Source organism: Phodopus roborovskii, unplaced genomic scaffold (genome assembly GCF_943737965.1).
Source record: "Phodopus roborovskii unplaced genomic scaffold, PHOROB, whole genome shotgun sequence".
NCBI classification, from domain to species: Eukaryota; Metazoa; Chordata; class Mammalia; order Rodentia; family Cricetidae; genus Phodopus; species Phodopus roborovskii.
Window position 1 is genome coordinate 14,183,354 of NW_026126410.1, and position 23,301 is coordinate 14,206,654.

Genomic DNA, 23,301 nt, shown 5'->3' on the forward strand with positions numbered 1-23,301 from the left:
ATAAAAAGTAGTCATGTGATGGGAGAGGTATGAGATACCAAAGAATACTAAAGAGCAGCAGCCCAGTTAGAAGAAAGCCCTTGCCCAAATCACTGCATTTGCATTTGCCTTCTCTGTGTTATGGATGTACAGTGTGTCTTTGGTGACAGGCACAGGAGATGAGACTAGAGCCAGAAGATGGTAGAAGAGACAGTCTTCAGAAAGTCCATGTCCATGGAAGCAAACCTCAAAGGATAGCATCCCCTAGACCTGTCTTTCAAGGAACAGAAATAACAGACTCATACCTTGTGTAGAGCATAATAAATGATGAGTGAGATTTTGGAATTTAAATTGTGAGGTTATAAGACTACTCTAATCCAGTAAATGAAAGAGACTGGAGATATCTGGCAAATTATTATGAGGAACAAATCATAAACATTTGTTTTATAGGACCATCTGTCAAAGATGGATGCTGCTAGAATTTATGAAAGAGCTGAGGAATAATTAAGAGCATAATTAACAGTGGGCTTAGAAATGATAACAATTATTATATACTTTCTGAGTATAATTTGAAAACATTTAATAGAGATTAAATGTAAAATTAGAAGTGAGAAAATTAATAAAATCTCTAAAACAATATTCATTTTCATAACTAAACTTCAAGAAATCAAAATACTGAGTGGGTTTAAAAGTTGATTGGATATTAATAATGGGCACCATAAATAAATAAAGAGTCACACTTAATATTGGAGACATTCCTCACTGGTAGTGTGTCCTACCATATGTAAGGACATGGGCTCAGTGTCCAGCAAAAGAAAACAAAACATATTGAAAAAAAAAAACATTATGAGAAATGACATAAGATAGTTGCAGAAAGAAAAATACTATGTGATACCATTTACATGCACAGTCTAAATATACATATGCGTTTGTTTGTGTGTATATGTAGATTAAAGTAAGTAGGCTGTTATTCAAAGAGCAGTATTATGGGGAAATATAAGTCAAGGGGTACAAATTTATACGTATAGAGGATAATATATCTAGATTTGATGTACTCTATTAGGGCTAACACTAATCTTATTATATCTTCCATTATATACACTAGTGATTTGGAAAAAAATTAAGATTTTAGGTAATTTTAATACCAAAAAACCACACAAAAGCCTACAAGGAAATACAGATAATATTTAATATAGTGGGCTTGTTAATTTTCCTGACTATATCACTAGTTTATTCTGGGTATCTTTTTGTTTTCCTGGTGTGTGCTTCTTGAGATAAGGCACTATGTAGTCTGGACTAGTCTTGAACTCACTAGGTATCTGGGAATGATCTTGAGTTCCTGAGCCCTCTGCCTCCACCCTCCAAGTGCTGATATCACAGGCATGCACCACCATGTCCATCAATCTATCTATCTATCTATCTATCTATCTATCTATCTATCTATCTATCATCTATCTATCATCTGTCTATCTATCTATCTATCATCTATCTATCTATCTATCATCTGTCTGTCTATCTATCTACACAGACATATATAGATGTCTCAAGATAAGTATGTTAAAGCATGGTATGCATATACCTCAAGTAGGTAGAAAATTAAAATTTAAAACACAAGATATTAAAAGATAGAGAATGAAAGCCAACCTTTGGTTCATTTGGAGGAAAGAAGGAACTGATGTGAGTGGAGTGATGATGGAAGAAATAATGACCTAACATACCTGAATTAAAGAAGATATGTTTTACACATTTGGGATCTCAAATGGGGTAAATTAAATGCAGGAGAATTTTTTTTTGTCATTATCATTTTTTTTATTTGAAAGTTTATTTTCAAAAGATATTTAATCCCTATGCAATTCCTTTTTAATTAATTTATTTTTTACATTCCAATCCCAGTTCCCCCTCCCTTCTTCCCTCTAACTCCCTCCACTCTTCCTCCTAGCATCTGGTCCATGCAGAGGGTAAGTCTATTAAGTCTGTCCCATCATCTAATTGAGGCAGGACCAGGGCACCTCTCCATCCCATGTCCCTGTGTTTAGGCTGAGCAAAGTGTCTCTTCATATAGAATGGGCTCCACTAAGTCAGTTTGTACATTAAAGTTAGATCTTGGACCCACTGCCAGTGGCCACATAAATTGTCCCAGCCACACAACTGTCACCTATATTAAAGAAGTCTAGTTCAGTCTTATGCAGGTTCCCCAGTTGTCAGACCTGAGTCAGTGATCTCTTCCTAGCATGGGTCAGCTGATTCTGTGGCCTATCATGGCCTTGACTCCTTTGTTCATATTATTGCTCCTCCCTCACTTTGATTGTACTCCAGGAGCTTGGCCCAATGGTTAGTTGTGGATTTCTGCATCTGCTTCCAACTGTTTCTGGAAGAGGGTTTTTGCTTCTCTGGGTATCTTTTGCTTTGTGTCTGTTATCCACTTATGAATGAGTGCATACTGTATTTGTCTTTCTGAGTACAGGTTACCTCTCTTAGTGCTTTTTTTTTCTAGTTCTGTCCATGTGCCTGCAAATAGCAGGATGTTGTTGTTTCTTACCACTGAATAGTACCCCATTGTGTAAATGTGCCACAGTTTTTTTTTTTATCCATTCTTCAGTTGAGGGACATCTAGGTTGTTTCCAAGATATTGTTATGAATAATGTTGCTATGAACATAGTTGAACAAATGTTCTTGTGGTGTGAATGAGCCTCCTTTGGGTACATGCCCAAAGTGGTATTGCAGGGTCTTGAGGTAGATTGATCCCTAATTTTCTGAGAACTCACCAAACTGATTTCCACAGCAACTAAAAAAGTTTACACTCCCACCAGCAATGGCTTAGTGTTCCCCCTTTCCACCTCCTCTCTAGCTGTCACTCATTGGTGTTTTTGATCTTAGCCATTCTGATTGGTATACAATGGAATCTCAGAGTTGTTTTGATTTGTATTTACCTGATGACTAAGGATGTTGAGCATTTCTTTAAGTGTCTTTCCTCCATTTGAGATTGTTCTGTTGAGAATTCTCTGTTTAAATCTGTTCCCCCATTTTAATTGCATTATTTAGTAGTTGAATGTCTAGTTTCTCGAGTTCATTGTATATTTTGGAGATCAACCCTCTGTCAGATGTGGGGCTGGTGGGGATCTTTTCCCATTCTGTACGGAGCCATTTTGTCTTGTTGACAGTATCTTGCTTTATAAAAGCTTCTCAGTTTCAAGAGGTCCCATTTATTAACTGTTGCTCACAGTGTCTGTGCTATTGGTGTTCTATTTAGGAAGTGGTCTCCTGTGCCTATGTGTTCAAGTGTATTTCCCACTTTCTCTTTTATGAGGTTCAGTGTGAATGGATTTATATTGAGCTCTTTGATCCATTTGGACTTGACTATTGTGCATGGCAATAGATATGGATCTAATTTGCATCCTTCTACATGATGAAAGCCAGATGCTTTCTTTTTTTCCATTTTATATTTTTTTATCTTTTTTTGTCAAATGTTAGGTGTTCATAGCTATGTGGGTTGATATCAGCATGTTTGACTTGATTCCATTGGTCTACCTGTCTGTTTTTATGCCAGTACCAAAACTGTTTTCATTACTATAGCTCGAGGTATCTCCTTAGTATAGTAAGCAGTGTGTCAGTCTTATTACTACAGTTCTATAGTAGAGCTTGAAGTCATGGATGGTGATGTCCCCAGATGATCCTTTATTATACTGGTTTGGTTTGGCTATCCTGAGTTTTTTGTTTTTCTATATGAAGTTGAGTATTGTTCTTTCAAGGTCTGTGAAGAATTGTGCTGGGATTTTGGTGGGGATGGCATTGAATCTTAGTTTTGTATATATTGACAATTTTACTAGGTTGATCCTACCTACCCAAGAATGTGGGGGATCTTTCCATTTTCTGATATCTTCTTTAAAGATTCAAAGATCTGGTCATACAGGTCTTTCACTTGTTTGCTTAAAGTTACCTCTAGGTATTTTATGTTATTTGTAGCTATTCTAAAGGGTGATGTTTCTCTGATTTCTTTCTTAGTCCACTTATCATCTGTATATAGTAGGGCTACTGATTTAATTATTTATTTATCTATTTATTTATTTTTAGTTAACCTTTTATCCTGCTACATTACTGCAAATGTTTATCAGTTTTAAGAGTTAACTGGTAGAATTTTTGGATAAAGGTTTGTCTATTTTGTTAATTTTTCCAAAGAACCTACTCTGTCTCATTGATTCTTTGCATTGCTTTCTTTGTTTCTATTTTATTGATTTCATCCCTTAATTTGACTGTTTCTTATTGTCTACTCCTTCTGGGTGAGTTAGATTCTTTTTGTTCTAGCACTTTTTATTGTTCTGTTAATTCACTAGTGTGGGACAATGCTTCTTTATGTAGGCATTTAGTGCTATGAACTTTTCTCTTAGCACTGCTTTTATTGTGTCCCATAATTTGGAGCATGCTGTATGGTCTTTTCATTAATTTTTAGGAAGCCTTTAATTTATTTCTTGACTCAGTGGCAGTTCAGTTGATCTTTGATTTGTTTGTGGGCTTTCTGAAATTTATGTTGCTGTTGAATTCTAACTTTAAGCTGTGATGATCTGATAGGTTACAGAGGGTTATTCCAATTTTTTTTTTAATCTGTTGAGGTTTGCTTTGTTACCAAGAATGTGGTCTATTTTTTGAGAAGGTTCCATGAGATGCTGAAAAGATATCATAGTCTATAGATGTCTGTTATGTCCATTTGAGTGATAATATCTGTTAGTTTCCTTATTTCTCTGTTAAGTTTCTGTCTGGCCGATCTACCCCTGCTTACAGGCTGGGGATTTAGGCATCCCACTTTCAGGAGCGTATTAAACCAGACAAGTACATTCTCTAGACACACAAAGTGAAACTGTAACAAGTGAAAAATACAGTCCCTCTCATAGAAGTCAGAATTAACTCTAAAGGAAGAGTTAATTAAGAATTAGTCAAGTGGCAGATTTTTTTCAATAATGATAAAATGAAATTAATAATATGGCAGAACTATATGTAATTATTAAATTTTGTGAGGGTAGTGTGCACATTTACAGAAACGCAAAAAAAAATGGTTTAGTCATATTATAATGAATTTCAAGAAAAATCATTTAGAGGAAGTATTAAAAGGAATGGTTACTGAAAACTTAGGATACATACACACATATGTATGTGTGTATTCTTGTCTTCTATGACAATAAATTCCACCAGACAAAAGATCCCTGCTGCAAGGAGTTTACTGTGCCAGTTAGAGAGTGGGTCAATTTTGATTAAGGCAGGAAAAGAAAAGCACTATCTAGAACCTGTCTCTGAGCAGGTTTCTACTTTGGGAGACATGAGGTGAACTAGGAACCTTGGAATGGGGTTCACAGTAACTTGGAAACCTCTCTTGTGAGGAATAAGAAAGAGGGATTATTTATTCTCTAGTTCCTGTTAGGACTTTGGCTGACGGTTATTCTTAATGTTTCTGGCTTGATCTCTGTAGTTATAGGGAGAAAAATACTTAAACTAATTGTCATAGAAGGTATCCTGGGCAAACATAGGAATAAAGAACACCAGGAGAATTATGAACAATACATTAAATGAAAAGTAGTCATTAGCCAATTATCACAGTGTAAGATGTATTTGATCTGTTTATCATCTATCTATCTATCTATCTGTCTATCATCTCTCTATTAATCATCTATCTATAATCCCTCTATCTACTCACCTATCATCTGTGTATATCAATTTTATCATCTGTATACCTGTTTGGGCATAACCTTGTATATAAAGCAAAAGGAAGCTCAAAGGGAATGTTGTAATAATATCAATCTCATTATCTTTGTTTATTGCTATTTTTTATTTCATTTTTGACATAATGTATATGAGCTCTCAGATTGCTGTTTTTAGAATCTTTATTACTTATTAGACAAAATAAAATAGGTAAATATTTGAACATAAACACCACAGGAATTATTGATCTATCATCTCTTGTTTATATCTCTACCATCTATCAATATTCTATAATTTTCACCATCATGATGCATTTGTCTAGCCATGTATGTATCAATTCATCCATCTAGCCACCAAGCCACCTACTTACTACTTACTAAGTTATTATTTATTGATTGATATATTCCAAAAGATTTAATGTGGGAAATAACATATAAACAGGATTGGAATTAAAATATAAATGAAGTGAGTCTAATATGTTTTTAAATGTGAAATTTTGGAAAACAATGTATTGTCTTCTCTTTTGAAAATTTCACTTAATGGTAATTATTTTATGCTTACAGAAAGTTCCCAGGAGAAGATGCCAAATTTGGGCTTTATTCCTATGTCATGTAGTTTGGTTGATGAATTTACTGGAGACATTTTGAAAGACTTGCCCTTCCTAAAGAGGTAAGTCCTCCATATGTTTTAGTAAATATTTTTTGAATGGGTAATAGTTATTTATTAAATATTCTTTGAGAAAGCCTTTTCTGAGTAATTTCAAGAAACATGACACATTTAAGACAGTAAATTACATGCAATATATATTTGCAACAAATTGCCCATTGACCATCTTTATGACATCTGTATGATTTTCGTTGGAGAATGAAGTACTCTACCACTATTTTTAAATGAATGGAACAAGGAATGCTTGAGAGTGTTGGAGACATGAAGTGGTCCTGGCTTCTGAAGCGTCTAATAAAACATCTTTGCATTCTATCACACATGTATTTCAGGAAGAGGAGAAGGACTAGAGTTTTCAAAGTAATAAAATGTGTTGGATTTGGAGTCATGGGATTTGAAATATGCTTATATTTCTTTTTGTCTCACAGTGATGATCCCATTGTTACCTCACTGTCTAAGAATAAAGAATTTGATGAGCTTGTGCACTGGCATTCCCACAGACCTCTCAGTGATGATTATGACAGGACAAAAGCCAATTTTGATGGTGAGCTTGCTGATTCTGCTCAAATAATTCAAATATTCTTCACTCTGCTCTTGTTTTTGAAAATGAAATACACATTATGAACACAAATCAAAAGTTTTGAGGAAGAACAGTCAGCACAACATTGAGATGGATAACAGGAAGGTTGTTAACAGAGAACTCTCCCTTGGTTTCCTGGTGGTTATTCATCTGTGGTTATAGGTGTCTTAGGCAGAGGAATGCCGAAGTGATCTTTATCTTATGAGTTTGACACTGTGTTAAGGAAAGATGGTTTGTAGTTTAAGAAATCTGTAAGGAACTGGGGGAGATGGCAGGTTAAAAAGGATATAAAAGAGAATGGGGGTAAGTGTGTTACATCCATTGTCAAAGAACACATTTAAATCAATAAAATTAAATAACATTTTTAGTATCTGCTTTTGGAACCAGACTGTGAAAAATTGTTTTGAAAGGATATGAGATGCTGGGAGTTGTTTGTCAGTGGTAGAACTCTTGACCTGAATTCCATAAGTCCTAGGTTTAACTCTATATATAACATATGTATATATGTATATGTATGCATATATATAGTGTGTGTGAAGAGTTAAAGATGATGTTGAGAAATCTTAATCATTTTACATTGTAAGTTTTTTTTCTTTTTCAGAGCATTCAAGAGACCCACGCCAACTTAGGAGTTTGCAGAAATATCATGTTTTTCAACGATTTTATGGGAACTCCTTAGAATCAGTCTCTCCCAAGATCATCACAACTCAAGGTACTAAGCCAAAGAAGGATTGCAGCAAGTCCAGGAGCACAAAGGCACATGTAAGTTTCTGTAAATTCTATTATCATAAAAAGCTCCTGCTGCTATTCTTTATTAAATTGGTGTTTGCTCATCCCATTGATGGCTTCTTTCCATGAGATGCCATCATTTCTTTTATGTGGGTGTGGTGGTTTGAATGAAATGTCTCCCATAGTCTTATGATTTGCATGTGTGGCTCCCAGTTGGCAGCACTGTTTGGGGAGGCTTAAGAGGTTTGCCTTGTTGGAGAAAGCATGTCACTAGAGGCCAGCTCTGAGAGTTTAAAACCTTGATATTTTGAGTGTGCTCTCTGTTTCCTGCTTGCAGTTTGAGATGCAAACTTTCAGCTTCTACCTCCAGGTGCCGTCTTCTGCACTAACATCATGGATTCTTATCCATCTGGAATCACAAGCTTAGATAAACTCTTTCTTCTATAAATTATCTTGATCACAGTGTTTTATCATAGCACAGAAAAGTAACAAACACAAAGGGTAATTGATACCAGACAGGAAAGTCTAACACGCATATAAATTGTTACCTATGATCCTCTCTATGCAATAACATATACTTATTTAGAGGAGCAAATAAAGCACTAAGTGACTAAAGGATTGGCTTATAATTTTGCAATGATATTAAAATGTGTGTTATTGGCTAATAACAATCAGAATCCTTTTTACAAATGCAATAAAAATAAACATGAAACAAATGGGTTTCTTTGACTTACACAGAATTTCTTCATTTTTCTCAAAGAATTTAAATAATTAATGCATCGCCATATTTTTTCAGGTCCAAAGTTAAAGCTGTTCATTTCTTTTTTTTCTGTACAGATTACTTCCTCTTAATTTTGCTATTTAACCCACTGGTATTGTTATTTTCTATCGGTTCCCATTCAAAGGCCCCAATTAAGGACAAGAGATGAAAACTCAATTTATTTCTATTGTAAATATTATTCTCACAATGTGAGAATTATATGTTAGTATTTCTGATAATATTACCCTGCAAACATAGATTATATTTTATAACTGGACTTGCTAATTTGACAAAGGTGAAGGTCATACTTTGAATATTTGGCAATTTGTGAGCATTTTGTGGGCTCTAGAGCTTTGGATCTGAAGAAGTCACTTATTTTGTGCAAACTCTCTGAATACCAATTGTTTTAATACATTATAGAGAAACAGATCAGTCGGCCTTGTCAAATGGAGGTAGAGTGGCAAAGTCATCAGAAGTGAAGTCTATGAAAATTCCACCAACACAAAACACAAGATTTTTAAACTCTCATTTCTGGATACTGTTTAGCAAGATAAACAACAAACAAACAAAAACAAAAACAAAAAACCCTAAATGCTAAGTCTTTGTCAGTTATCTAACTAATTAACCATCAGGGAGATCAAGTCTCACAGCTCTCAAGGACAACTACCAGTTGGGTGATTTACAAACAGCACTCTTATGTAATGGTTAAGATAGCACAAAACTTCACAGAGTACCTGATGTTCATGCTACTGTGAGTTTTCCCTCTTTGACCTGATTCACAGGTTGTCTGAGGAATGATGACTAGGTCAGCTTTCGACAGACTCATCAAGAGAAAGCTGCATAAGCTCCTGCTTGCTATCATTGCCCCTTTCTTACACAGTCAGGACCTTTTTAATTTTATACCCAAATTGTTGAAACCTTTCCTGTTCATTTCAAAACATCAAGAGAAGGATATGGAGGGGGAAAAGTGGAAGAGGAGGAAGAGGGGGAAGAGGAGGAGAATAAGGATCAGAAGAGGAGGAGACTTTCTCCCTCTCTGTTACAAAATAACAAACTGGCAAAGTTTTTCACCATACAACACATTAAGTAGTTTGAGAATGTGATCTTTTTATAGGTATAAATCCCATGAGTACCCTGAAAAATGGGAAGATTTTGTCAGAATTCTTTTGCTAGCGTTAATTCTCTAATTTTTCCTTTAAAAAATATTTACTGTTTCTGTGTGTTTGTGTGATAAGTATATGTGGTAGGTGCCATAGTGTGTATGGGGAGATACGTGGAGGACAGTGGTGGGTGGTGTAGCATGTATGTGAAGGTCAATGCGGGTTACCATACTACGTATGTGGAGGTAAATAGGGAGTGTCACAGTATAAATGTGGGGGTCAATGCGAGTGTCATACTGGTATGTGGGGGTCAATGGGGGTATCACAATATGTATGGGGAGGTCAATGGTGGTGTTACAATATGTATGGGGAGGTCAGAAGAAAGTTTTGTGGGTCCTCTCCTTGCACTTTTACATGGCTTCTGGGGACTGAACTAGAGCATCAGGCTTGTAAGGCAAGTACCTTTACCTGCTGACCATGTCATTAGCTCTCTAACATGACCATGTAAATCCACAGTAAAAGTGTGTCCATATTATCCTTTCAAAATAATTTGAAAACATTTCCTTAGGTAAGGCAAACCATTTATATATCACGATTTCTATCCACTCATTGCTTTCAGCCCCCTTTCCTCATTTACTTATTAAACATTAGTAACTAAATGTCTTGGGCTCAGGGTTAGTTTTGGTGCTAACTTATCTCAAGGATCTCAGTCTAGGGAGGAAGAGTGGTGCATGTAAGTATAGCATGAGTAGCTGGATAGGTGCTTTCCATAGGTATACGGCATTATCTTTAGGCATGAGATTCAGAGGGAGCTTCAGGGTAGAAGCATCATGATCACCTAGGGAGTAGGAAAGTGACTTGGTAGGAAAGGTAGTAGAAATGCAGTCCCAGAGAGTGTAGCAGGTATCACTGTATAGAGACATGAAAGAATCTTTGCAAGCTCTCTTTTACTCTTACCCCTTTCAATGTAACATTACACTGGAATTTAGGAAATTATCTGCAGAAAGACTTTTTACTCACTGAGTTGAATTGTTATGTTTCAATCAACAGAGTCTTAAATAAAAAAACATTTTTATGACTATTCAAGTATGGGATAATGGTCAAAATCATCAGTGCATTCTTAAAATCTCATTCCACTCATGAAATGTCAGTCTGGAGTAGTTCTCTCTTGTCATCAGTTGTGTTTCTTTTGATTTGGGCAGGAGACCAAGGCTGACATAATTGCTCGAGAGAATAAGAAGAGGCTAATTGCCAAGGAAGAACAAAAAGAAGAGCAAAAATGGAATGCCCTGTCATCTACTATTGAGAAGGAGATGGAAAGGAATTTGAACTGTGGGATGAAGAAGCTCGAAGAGTTTTTGAAGTCATGTAAAAGTAACTCAGTAAAAGTTCAGGCTGAAAAAGCAGGGTTAAAGGCTTGCTTGACAGCATGGAGGGATCACTGCCGAGCTGAAGGTGCGTGGCTTGTAATTCTGTTGGCTTTCCTTGATGAACTGGGGATGATAGTGGCTCGTCACCTGCTAAAAATTTGTATAGTAAGACTCATAAAGGATTTTCCCTATGTTTTTATCAATGAGCAATGACATCCCACAGAGGTGGCCAACAGCAAAGACTTAGCACATTTATAAACACAATTAAAGATATGTTTAAACTAACTGCTGACCATGACCAGGCAGAGAGCATTGTTAGAACCAATAATGATGGAGTACAGAGCAAGGACCCAGCCATTCAATTTGAGTTCTGAAATATAACATTGCCCTTCTCTTCTGCATAAGTTGGTGCTTATGCTTACCTATTAACTTTGTTTCCCCTTGGTTGCTGTGATAAAAACAAACAAACAAAAATAAAACTTTGAAAAATGCAACTTAATGGAGAAAGGGTTTATTCTGTTCAGCAGCTCAGTTCATTGTTGGGGAGGGCATATCTAAGTAGTAGAGGCTTGAAACAGCTGATTACATCATATTCATAATAGGAAGGCAGAGAACAGTGGATGACGGCATGCTTAGCTCAGCATCTCTTTTCATGTAGTTCAAAATTCCTGCAGAGAACTTGGTTCCTCTCACAGGTTATATGGGGTTTCTTGCATCAATTAGCCTAGTAAAGATAATCCCTTACAAGCATATTCAGAATCCGGTAACATTTACAGTCAACACCAACCATACAAACATAAGCACTGGTTTCACCCTAACACAGAGACTTCTTCCAAAGTCAGGGAGGTAATTCCATGTGCTTTCCTTTATATTTCTATAGGGAAATAAGATAAAACATAGAAAGATAAAGATGAAGTAAACTGGTTAGAGATATGTGATTTACCTTAGCATATACTAATCATTCTTTCCAACCAAGACACCGAATCAGGATTTGCAACTGGATGCTACTTACAGAGATCAGAATTTAGAGTGATTTCAAGAATGTAGTGCTTTATTTCATTTAATGATTGCTTGTAGGCACTATAGACAGAAAGCAGAGTCCTTGCTGGGATTTCTGGTTTCTTCTGCCTAGCAACAAGAAATTAGACAGGACCCATTTTTAGTGGTAGAAGCAGAAACAGATTCTAAAGGAACAAAGTACTTTTAGTAAAGGTCAGAAGTTCAATGTTCTTGTGTCCATGACCAGAGTTGTGACCTTTTATAAGTCATACTCTGGCTTACTCTCCATTTGCACACTGAACTGTTTTCAGATTTATTTTGTGTGTGTGTGTGTGTGCCTCTCTCTCTCTCTCTCTCTCTCTCTCTCTCTCTCTCTCTCTCTCTCTCTCTCCATGTATGTGTATAGGGTGTCCACATATTCAGAAGAAGACATCAGATTCCCTGAAGCTGGAGTTCCAGGTGGCTGTGAGGCTTCTGACATTGTTACTGGGAATCCACCTCTTTAGGAGTGGTGACTACTGTCACCATATAGCCATCTCTCCAGCACTGTCTCTCTTATTTAGTGTAGTTTCCCAGCCACCAAAATCTTATCCTCAGATATCCTTAGAACTTAGTCACAGACCATTTTCTACAAGAAGGACTGCATACTTTTACCTAAGTATGTAGAATCCCCAGTACCACAGAGACATAAATAAGGAATCTTTGAAACTATGTTGGATAGAGAAATTAAGAGTAGTAACTGCCACAGATGCCTAGTCCTTACTTTTCATAGAACCAGATATTACTTATCCTCTACATCCTTGTGGGGGATGGATATATCCTTCATATGTTCCCTCATGAAATAGCCTTCCATGAAGTCTTCCATAGCAGTCAGACTCACACAACACCTGCTGTTTTGAATGCTCAGCTGGCCCAATTGCATTTCATATCATAAAAGTGTAAGTGAACTAAATGCTCCTGGACTGGAAGACCTCTGTTTCCTCTGTTTTGTTTACTTGGCATTCTCTTATATAATAGTTTTCAGTGTGGGACTGGTAGTACCTGTATAATAGGTGAGAACGTGCACCAACTAAAAGAAAGGAGGAACTAAAACAGATGCGAGAGTAAAGATGGTACCACAGGGAGGAAATAAAAAACAGTCTGTATGATGCTAGAGAAGTGGAGAGGTTGTCTGAGTCTGGATCTGATATCTGGAAGAGATGGACAGAATCTGTGTGAACAGATACAGGAGGGCTAATATCCAGTGTTTGTGGACAATAGGGCTAATGAATATGGCTAAGATTATAATTTTAAATTTAAAATTTTGCAATTATTTTCTTTTAACAGAGGAGACATGGCAATAAGAGATAGAGCAAAGCTTTGTAATTCACCATAAAATTTTATTTTTTAGATTTTACATGTTGATCCCAGTTCCCTCTCCTTCCTTCCTTCCCTCCCTCTTATGCTCTCTCTCATATCACATGCACCCTGACCACCATCCCATTCCATACCCCCCACTCCACATGTAGGGGTATGTCATCCAGGTGGGGTCATGTAAATCTGACAAGTCATTTGAAGTAGTGACTAGGACTTCTCTCCTGTCTCTAGGTTAATGGAGTATCCTTCCATGGGAGATGTGTCCACAAGGTCCTTTTGTGCACCAGGAATATATTCTGGTTCCACTAACTGAGGTCCCTTAGACTGCTCAGGCCTTATAGCTGAGAACCATGTTCAGGGGGTCTGAGTCAGTCCCATGCTGGATTCCCAGCTATCAGTGTGGGGGCCTGTTAACTCCTCCTTGTTCACGTCAGCTGTCTCTATGTGTTTCTGCAACCTGGTATTGTCCTCTCTCTGCATCTGGATTCTAGTTCTACTCAGTATTTAGTTATAGTGTTTGCTTCTGTTTCCAATAGGTACTAGATGAGGGCTACCCGAGAGTGGATAAGTTAGTTGTTGATCTCATTATCAGGACAGGGCATTTATGATAAATTTCCACTGTTGCTGAAATTGTTAGTTGGAGTTGGTCTTGTAGGTCTCTAGACATTTCTTCAGGATCAGTTTTCTCTTCAAATCAATAATGGCACCCTATTTTATGTTCTCTCTCTCTCTCTTCTCTCTCTCTCTCTCTCTCTCTCTCTCTCTCTCTCTCTCTCTCTCTCTCTCTGTGTGTGTCTGTCTTTTTTATCTTCTATTTGTACCCTGACTCAATCTTCCTAGTTGCACGTGCTTTCCTCTCCTCCCCTTCACTTTCTCCTAAGTCCCTCTCCATTCACTGCCCCCACCACTTCCCATGTGTTCTGGGGGACTTGTCCCCTCCCCCTTCTGTGAGGGACCTTATATGAATCTCTTAGAATACACCTTGTATCCTAGTTACTCTGGTGGTGTGAATTATAGGCTGGTGATCCTTTGCTCTAGGTCTAAAACCCATATATCAGTGAGTACATATCATGTTCCTCTTTTTGTGACTGGTTTACCTCATTCAGGATGGTTTCTTCAAGTTCCAACCACTTGCCTGCGAATTTCAAGATTCCATTATTTTTCTCTGCAGAGTAGTATTCTACTGTATAGATGTGACATATCTTCTTTATCCATTCTTTAGTTGAGGGGCATCTAGGTTGCTTCCAGGTTCTTGCTATTATAAATAATGCTGCTGTGAACATAGTTGAGAAGATGTCTTTGTTGAATGGATGTGGTTCATTGGGGTATATGCCTAAGAGGGGGATTGCCAGGTCCTGTGGTAAATTAATTCCCATTTTCCTGAGGAACTGCCATACTTATCCCCAAAATGGCTGTATGAGTTTGCATTCCCACAAGCAGTGGAGGAGTGTTCCCCTTTCTCCAATTCCTCTCCAGCATAAGTTGTCATTGGTGTTTCTAATTTTAGCCATTCGAGCATGAGTAAAATGGTATCTCAAAGTTGTTTTGATTTGCATTTCCCTGATAGCTAAGGATGATAAGCATTTCTTACCTGTCTTTCAGACTTTTTGATTTCTCTATTGACAATTCTCTCTTCAGTTCTGTACCCAATTTTTTAATAGGGTTATTTGAAGTTTTGTTGACTAGTTTCTTGAGTTCTTTGTATATTTTGCAGATCAGCCCTTTGTCAGATGTAGGATTGGTGAAAATATTTTCCCAGTCTGTGGGCTGCCATTTGGTCTTGTCCACTGTCTGTTGCCTTACAGAAGCTTCTCAGTTTCAGGAGGTCCCATTTATTAATTGTTGCTCTCAGTGTCTCAGTTACTGGAGTTATGTTCAGGAAGCGGTCTCCTATACTAATTTGTTCAAGGGTACCTCCTACTTTCTCTTCTAAGAGGTTCAATGTGGCTGGATTGATGTTGAAGTCTTTGATCCATGTGGACTTGAGTTTTGTGCATGGCGACAGACATGGGTCTATCTGCAATCTTCTACACACCATCATCCAATTGTGCCAGCACAATTTGTTGAAGATGTTTTTCTCCCCCACCCCATTGTATTCTTTTAGCTGTTTTGTCGAAAATCAGGTATTCATAGGTGTGTGGGTATATATCAGGATTTTTGATTCGATTCCATTGGTCTACTTGTCTATTTTTGTGCCAATACCAGGCAATTTTCAGGACTATAGCTCTGCAGTAGAGCTTAAAGTCAGGGATGGTGATACCTCCTGAAGTTCTTTTATTGTATAGGGTTGTTTTGGCTATCCTGGGTCTTTTGTTTTTCCATATAAAATTGATTATTATCTTTTCAATATCAGTGAAGAATTGTGGTGGGATTTTAATGGGGATTGCGTTGATAGATTGCTTTTGGCAAGATTGCCATTTTTACTATATTTATCCTACCTATCCATGAGCATGGGAGATCTTTCCATTTTCTGGTACCTTCTTTAATTTCTTTTTTAAAGTCACAAAGTTTTTATTATTTACATCTTTCAGTTGTTTGGTAAGCATTACCCCAAGATAATTTATGTTATTTGTGGCTATTTTAAAAGGTGATGTTTCTCTGATTTCTTTCTCACCCCCTTTGTCATCTGAATAAAGTAGGGCTACTGAGTTTTTTGAGTTCATCTTGCATCCTGCTAGTTTACTAAAGGTGTTTATCAACTGTAGGAGTTCCCTGGTAGAATTTATTTTGGGTCACTTATGTAAATAAAGGAAATTTGACTTCTTCCTTTTCAATTTGTATCCCCTTGACCTCCTTTTGTTGTCTTATAGTTTTAGCTAGAACTTTAAGTACAATATTGAAGAGATAAGGAGAGAGAGTGCAGCCTTTTCTTCCTGATTCCATTCAGTTTGATCTTGGCTGTTGGTTTGCTGTATATTGTTCTTATTATGTTTATGTATGTTTCTGTTATCCCTGACCTCTCCAAGACCTTTATCATGAAAGGGTGTTGAATTTTGTTGAAGGCTTTTTCAGCATCTATGGAGATGATCATATGGTTTTTCTTTTTCAGTTTGTTTATATTGTGGATCACGTTGATATATTTTCATATGTTTAACCATCCCTGCATCCCAGGTATGAAGCCTACTCGGTCATGGCAGATGATTTCTCTGATGTGTTCTTGGATTCTGTTTGCCAGTATTTTATTGAGTATTTTTGCTTCGATATTTATCAGGGATATTTGTCTGTAGTTTTCTTTCTAATTGGTGTCTTTGTGTGGCTTGGCTACCAAGGTGATTGTGACCTCGTAAAAAGTGTTTGGTAGTGTGCCTTCTGTTTCTATTCTGTGGAACAATTTGAGGTGTATTGGTATTAGCTCTTCCTTGATTTTCTGGTAGTATTCTGCTCTGAAGCAATCTGGCCCTGGAAATTTTTTGGTTGGAAGGCTGTCGATGACTGCTTCTATTTCATCTCAAGTTATAGGTCTATTTACGTTGTTTGTCTGTTTTTAATTTAATTTTGGTAAGTGATAGTATCCAGAAATTTGTTCATTTCATTTGAATTTTAAATTTTGAGGAATACAGGTTTTCAAAGTATGACCTGAAAATTGTCTGTTTTTCCTCTTTGTCCATTGTTATGTTCCCGTTTTTTTTGTTTCTGATTTTGTTAATTTGCATGTTCTCTCTCTGCTTTTTCGTTAGCTTGGATAATAGTTTGTCTATCTTGTTAATTTTCTGAAAAAAACCAACTCTTTGTTGCATTGATTTTTTTGTATTGTTTTCCTGGTTTCTATTTTATTGATTTCAGCCCTCAAATTGATTATTATCTGGCATCTACTCCTTCAGGGTGAGTTTGCTTCTTTATGTTCAAATGCTTTCAGTTGTGCTGTTAATTCTCTAATGTGATTATCGTCTGTTTTCTTCATATGGGCACTTAGTGCAATGAACTTTCCTAATAACACTGCTTTCAAGGTGTCCCTTAAGTTCAGGTATGTTGTGTCCTCATTCTCATTGAATTTTAGGAAGTCCTTAATTTCTTTCTTTATTTCTTCCTTGACCCAGGTATGGTGCAATTGCACATTGTTCAGTTTCCATGCGTTTGTAGGGTTTTTGCAATTTGTGTTGTTGTTGAATTTCAATTTTAAAGCATAGTGGTCTGATAATTTACAGGGGTCTATTCCAATTCTTTTGTATCTGTTGAGGTTTGTTATGCTACCTAGTAAGTAGTCGATTTTAGAGAAGGTTCCATGTGGAGCAGAGAAGAAGGTATATTCTCTTTTTTTTGTTTGTTTGTTTGAATGGGATGTTCTATAGGTGTCTGTTAAACCCAGCTGAGACATAACTTCTGTTAGTTCTTTTTTTTTTTTTTTTTTTTTTTTTTTTTTTTGTTAAGTTTCTGACTGGTGGTCCTGTCTAGTGGTGAGAGTTGTGTGTTGAAGTCTCCCACTATAAGTGTATGAAGTTTTATGTGAGGTTTGAATTTTAGTAGCGTTTGTTTTTTTAATGTGGGTGCCATTGTGTTTGAGGCATAGATGTTCAGAATTGAGACTTTGTGTTGATGGATTTCTTCTGCGATGAATATGAAATGACTGTCTTCATCTCTTTTGATTAATTTTAGTTTGAAGTCTAACTTGTTAGATATTAGGTTAGCCACACCTGCTTGCTTCTTGGGCCCATTTGATTGGAAGATCTCTTTCAAGCCCCTTACCCTAAGGTAATGTCTATCTTTGAAGCTTAGATGTGTTTCATGTATGCAGCAGAAGGATGGATTCTGTCTTTGTATCCATTCTGTTAGCCTGTGTCTTTTTACAGGCGAGTTAAAACCATTAATGTTGAGGAAGATAAGGACCATTGATTGTTAATGCTTGTTTGTTTTAGATTTGGTTTTGGCAGTAGTATTGTGAGTATATATGTCCTGATTTACCCTTGGGTTCTGATGAAGTGAGATTATCTATTGCCTATGTCTTTGTGAGCATAGTTAACTTCCTTGAGTTGGAGTTTTTCTCCCAAAACTTTCTGTAGGGCTGGATTTGTAGATATGTATTGTGAAAATCTGGCTTTTTCATTAAATATCTAGTTTTCTCCATCTATAGTGATTGTCAGTTTTGCTGGTATAGTAGCCAGGTCTTGCATCCATGGACTCTTAGTACTTGTAGAACATCTATCTATCCAGGACCTTCTGGCCTTGAGGGTTTCCACGGAGAAGTCAGGTGTAATTTTGATAGGTCTGCCTTTATATGTTATCTGTCTTTTTTCCTTCACTGCTCTTAATATTCTTTCTTTATTCTGTATGTTGGCTGTTTTGATTATTTTGTGTTGAGGGTTCTTTTTTCTTTGGTCCATTCTATTTGGTGTTTGGTATGCTTCTGGTAATTTCATGGGCATGTCCTTCTTCACATTGGGAAAGTTTTCCTCAAAGATTTTGTTGAATATGTTTTCTGTACCTTTGAGCTCAGCTTCTTTGCCTTCTTTAAGCCTATTATTCTTAGTTTTGGCCTTTTCAAGGTTTGCCACGTTTGCTGGATGTTTTGTGTTAAGAATTTGTTGGATTTATGATTTTCTTTGGTTGATGAATCTATTTTCTCTAGTTTATCTTCTTTGCCTGAGAGTCTCTCTTCCATCTCTTGAATTCTGTTGGTTATACTTGTGTCTGTAGTTCCCTATCTTTTGCCCAGTTTTTCTATTTCTAGAATTCCTTCAGTTTGTGTTTTCTTTATTGTCTCTATTTTAGTTTTCAAGTCTTGAACCATTTCTTTCACCTGTTTAATTGTTTATTCTTGGCTTTCTGTACTTTCTTTAAGATATTTTTTCATTTCTTCCAATGTTTTGTTTGTTTTTTCTTCCATTTCCTTAAGGGATTTTCTCACATTATCTCCTCTATCATTTTTATGATGATAATTTTTAAGTCATTCTCTTCTGCTTCATCTGATTTGTTGTGTTTTGGTCTAGTTGGTGTTGATTCCCTAGATTCCGGTGGTGTCATGCTTGTCTTTCTGTTGTTAGATATTTTCTTGTATTGCTGTTTTCCCATAGCTTCTTCCAGTAGGTGTTGGTGGGGTCTCTCCCTCTCTCTATGGTACTCCCTAGGTGGGTTTAGGTGGGTCAGAGGTCTATGTCTATAGCTCTGTGTGGTCCAAGCTCTCTATGATGACTCTCCACAGTCAAGGGCCCAGTGATTGGGGTCAAAGATCAGGCTCCAGCAGAAGACTGGTGATGGGAGTCAAAGATCCCAAAGGATGGGACTCAGGATGTACAGTATGCTGATAGGCAGATCTAGCCTGGGCCTGGCACTCTCCAGCTGAGGCTTCTTTGGCAGGGGCCTTGCAATGGGGGTCAAGGATCCTGCTGGCAGGAACTCAGAGTGGCCCCATGGACATTGGAAGATCTCTGGGAGGGGCCCACAGCTCCAGTAGAGAATTGGCAGTGGGGGTCAGAGAGGGCAGGTGGAAATTACAGGTGGTGCTGCTTAGATAGGCAGGTCTAGTGTGCTCAGAGCAGCTCCAGGAAGTTCAACAAAGGTGGCAGCATTGTTGGCATCACCCTCTATCCCAGTGCTCAACCAGAGTGGTGGGACAGTGGGCAGGGTATGTCAAAGGGTAGGGGGAGGGCAGGCTTTTGGTGGAGATGGGTGGCTGTGTATCAGATCTTCAAGAGCGTTCTTGATGGGGACAAAGCACAGGGGCAGCAAGATCCGGGGCCAACCCAAGGAGTTCCTGGGGAAGGGTGTGGAGGAGTTCCACCTGAATTGGTCCCAGACTCACCTCTAGCCAAGGCCTCGCAATTGGTGGTCAAAGATGGTGGGGGTCAAAGCCTGGGCTGATACTCGGGATGTTTCCGCACAGATAGGTTGATCTAGCTAGGGCCTGGCACTCTCCAGCTGAGGCCTCTTTAGCAGAGGACCTGCGATGGAGGTCAAGCTCACCATAAAATTCTACAGACTGGATTTTAATAATATTTTAATGGTGAAGTGTAAGATTTTTATCTAGTACTTTTTATTCTCAAACATGTATTTATGGTAAGTAAGACACTGACTTTCATTAATTGTAGTAAGAATTGATAGGCTAGACAATTGATCTTTGGTAATAAACATTTGTTAATTTGATGTCTTTTATAACAATTTTATAATTTATATTTTGTACCAAGGTGAAACCACAAAAGACATGAACATAGCCATTGATATGATGAAGAGAATTCACTCCTTGTTGGACAAACACTCTGAACTTCTTCAAGAAGCAGACCGGAAACTCATAGCCAGATGTCTTATATATTTAGGGTTTGATGAGCTAGCAAATTCTTTGTATCCAACTCAGGTAAAATATTGTGATAGCTGTATTTTAACTCAGCCTTTATTTTCTATACATAAAGCATCTTTCATATACAGTCATCTCTTTTATGTTTATTTTTAGTAAAACTATCATCTTAGTTAATCCAATTTCCAAAAGTTGAATTAATCAAGAATTTAAATTTTTTTTACACAACTTGACTGTAACACTAAATGTTAGACAATTTCTGAAGACTTCTCAAACTAACCCAATACTAAATTCTAACAAAACAGATCAAATCTATAATGGTGTTGGATTATTTTAAATATGTCAGGCTACAGCTACAAATATCAGAGTAAACATTTGAAAATCTTGACATCTACTGATTTATTTGTATTTAAGAAAAGTGGCAATGACTTCATGATGTTTAAAGGTGATTAAGTTTGTTTTCATATAGAAGAAATGCAGTCATAAACATTTCAATTATTTATATGCTGCTGTAATTTAAATTGCTTTCAAAATAATCAAAACACAGGATGCATCAGATGACATGAAAAAGACAAAAAAGAACAAATATTGCATTGGAATTGGGCCAGCTCGCTTCCAACTACAATATATGGGACACCATTTGATACGAGAAGAAAGAAAAGATCCAGACCCCAGGGTCCAAGATTTTATTCCTGATACATGGCAGGTAAAACTATGAATAAAACTATGAATAAAAATAGTAATTGTATTTTATAATCATGTATGCATCATGGGGTTTCATTTTGTTATAGCTCTTTCTGTGTATGTATATATTTGTGTTTGTCATGAACTTCAAAATATGGAGATATTTCATTTAAACTTAAAATTCATTTCACTTAAAATTCATTGATAATTAAAATGTCTCATTTGGACTATTTTTTACATTTAATGAAATTAAAATTTTTCACTTACTATTTAGATTATTACCTCTGTGAGGTATTGGATGAAATTCACAAATAGATTCAAAGTATCTGTGCTATACAGCTGTTATCATTCTGTGCCCGACTTCAGGTTCTCTCTCTGTTAATAAAATTTCCTATGTAAACAATATAAATACCCATGAAGAAATTCAGGTGGTTTAAGCAGTGGGAAAATTGTTTATGTATTTACAGACTATACACACTGCCATTCTAGCTGTATTTCTGTAAACAGATATAAGGTAAATATTGATGGCTACAGAATTTGGAAGTAACCACTTCTGCACATATTTAAATATATATACAATACACACACACACACACACACACACAAACACACACACACATATATGACAAGTTGAGCATTATTTAATTATATAATTTTATAAGTTCATTCTGACTGGTTGTCCCACTCAGTTAAGATTTTGTAAGACACTTGTCATTAATGTAATGAGAAACCTGAGGCAGCCTAGCTTTAATGTAAAGATGCTAATTTACCTTCTTCTTCTGCAGTTTCAACACCAGGGATTGGATGGCTCTGTTGGTCTGGCTTCCAGTGCCAGCTTGACAACAGAATGGCAGCACATTGTGGTGGGGCAGCTTGTATAAGAAAACATAACACTGAATGCAGGAATTGGGAAAGATCATTGGGCCTAGAACTTGCATAACAAATCTTTTACTTACCAAGGCTGTGACTCATAGTGACCTATAGACCTCTGGGTATTCTCCCCTTCTTAAACTTTTCAATGCCTCCAAACATCTTCAACCTGGGGATAAGATTCTAGGATTCTGGGGAGACATGAAGCCACATGCAGACTGGAGCATGGACCTATCCTTGTGCTGTTAATGGTGGGGTTCCTTTACAAAATGCTAATTTTTCCATGAGCATGGGACCAATTATTTCAGTGTAGGTTACAGGGTAGTAAAGTTTACTCTGACTTTCCATATGCCTTCTAATTCTTTCATGACTTTTTCATTTTGGAGTTTGGCATATAGGGAAGACTAGATTCAAGGTGAGGGCAGGTTGGAATTTTAGAGAACTTTCTGTTTCCCATACTTCACACAGGTTTCCATTCTTTTAACTACTCATCATGTTGATGAATAAAATCTTAGGATGCAAAGATGATGTTCCCAAATAGTTGCACATCGAGGGTAAGCAGCAAAATGGAGAATCTTTGCTATTTCTGTGCTTCAACCATTGCTTACTGCCCATAAAACTATGGTTTGTCTGATTCCAACAATTGTATTTCTCAAAGATACTCTGTACTCCTCTTAAAAACAACCTTAATAGTAATAAGATCTTATTCTGATACTATTTTGAGTAATTTTTTTATTGTTAGATATTCATTGTGGTCTTTTCCTCCCTGTATGTTGCGTGTTGTGATCACAGTTCCATTAATACCCACACTTGTTTCACTGCCCTACTCATTGGCTCCTTGTTTTCCCTGAACAGTCCACTTTTCCTGTGCAGTTCTTCTTAGTCTTTCCATTGTCATCTTGCAGCTGTTCAAAAAGCAAACAAATTGCATCACTTGAGGGAATGAGTCATTTATCAGAGTTCCTTTTCATTTTTTCTGTGAGTCTGCAGCTCTCCCTCACTGAGGTTCAGAAAAATCTTAACAGAGAAAGACTGATCTGTTTGGGTAGCATATGGCTAGTTTGATTGACTCAAATCATGATATGACCCCTGCAGCGAGAGCTCCTGGATGTGGTAGAAAACTATGAGTCTGCAGTGATTGTTGCCCCCACATCATCTGGCAAAACCTATGCTTCTTACTACTGCATGGAGAAGGTGTTGAAGGAGAGCAATGAAGGTGTGGTTGTGTATGTTGCACCAACAAAGGTAGGGATCCAGTGCATGTTATGTTTTTCTTCATTTCAGAGTTTACTTGGAAA

The 23,301-nt window shown here is 37.0% G+C and overlaps 1 protein-coding gene across 1 annotated transcript in view; it reads left to right on the plus strand.

Annotated features, from left to right (window-relative positions):
• Ddx60 (DExD/H-box helicase 60) overlaps window positions 1–23,301 on the plus strand; it is a 103,179-nt gene that overhangs the window by 12,307 nt on the left and 67,571 nt on the right. The window contains 7 exon segments of the mRNA XM_051182480.1: window positions 6,231–6,336; window positions 6,759–6,874; window positions 7,512–7,672; window positions 10,702–10,954; window positions 20,343–20,509; window positions 20,997–21,155; window positions 23,099–23,248. Coding sequence (XP_051038437.1) covers window positions 6,231–6,336; window positions 6,759–6,874; window positions 7,512–7,672; window positions 10,702–10,954; window positions 20,343–20,509; window positions 20,997–21,155; window positions 23,099–23,248 — 1,112 coding nt within the window.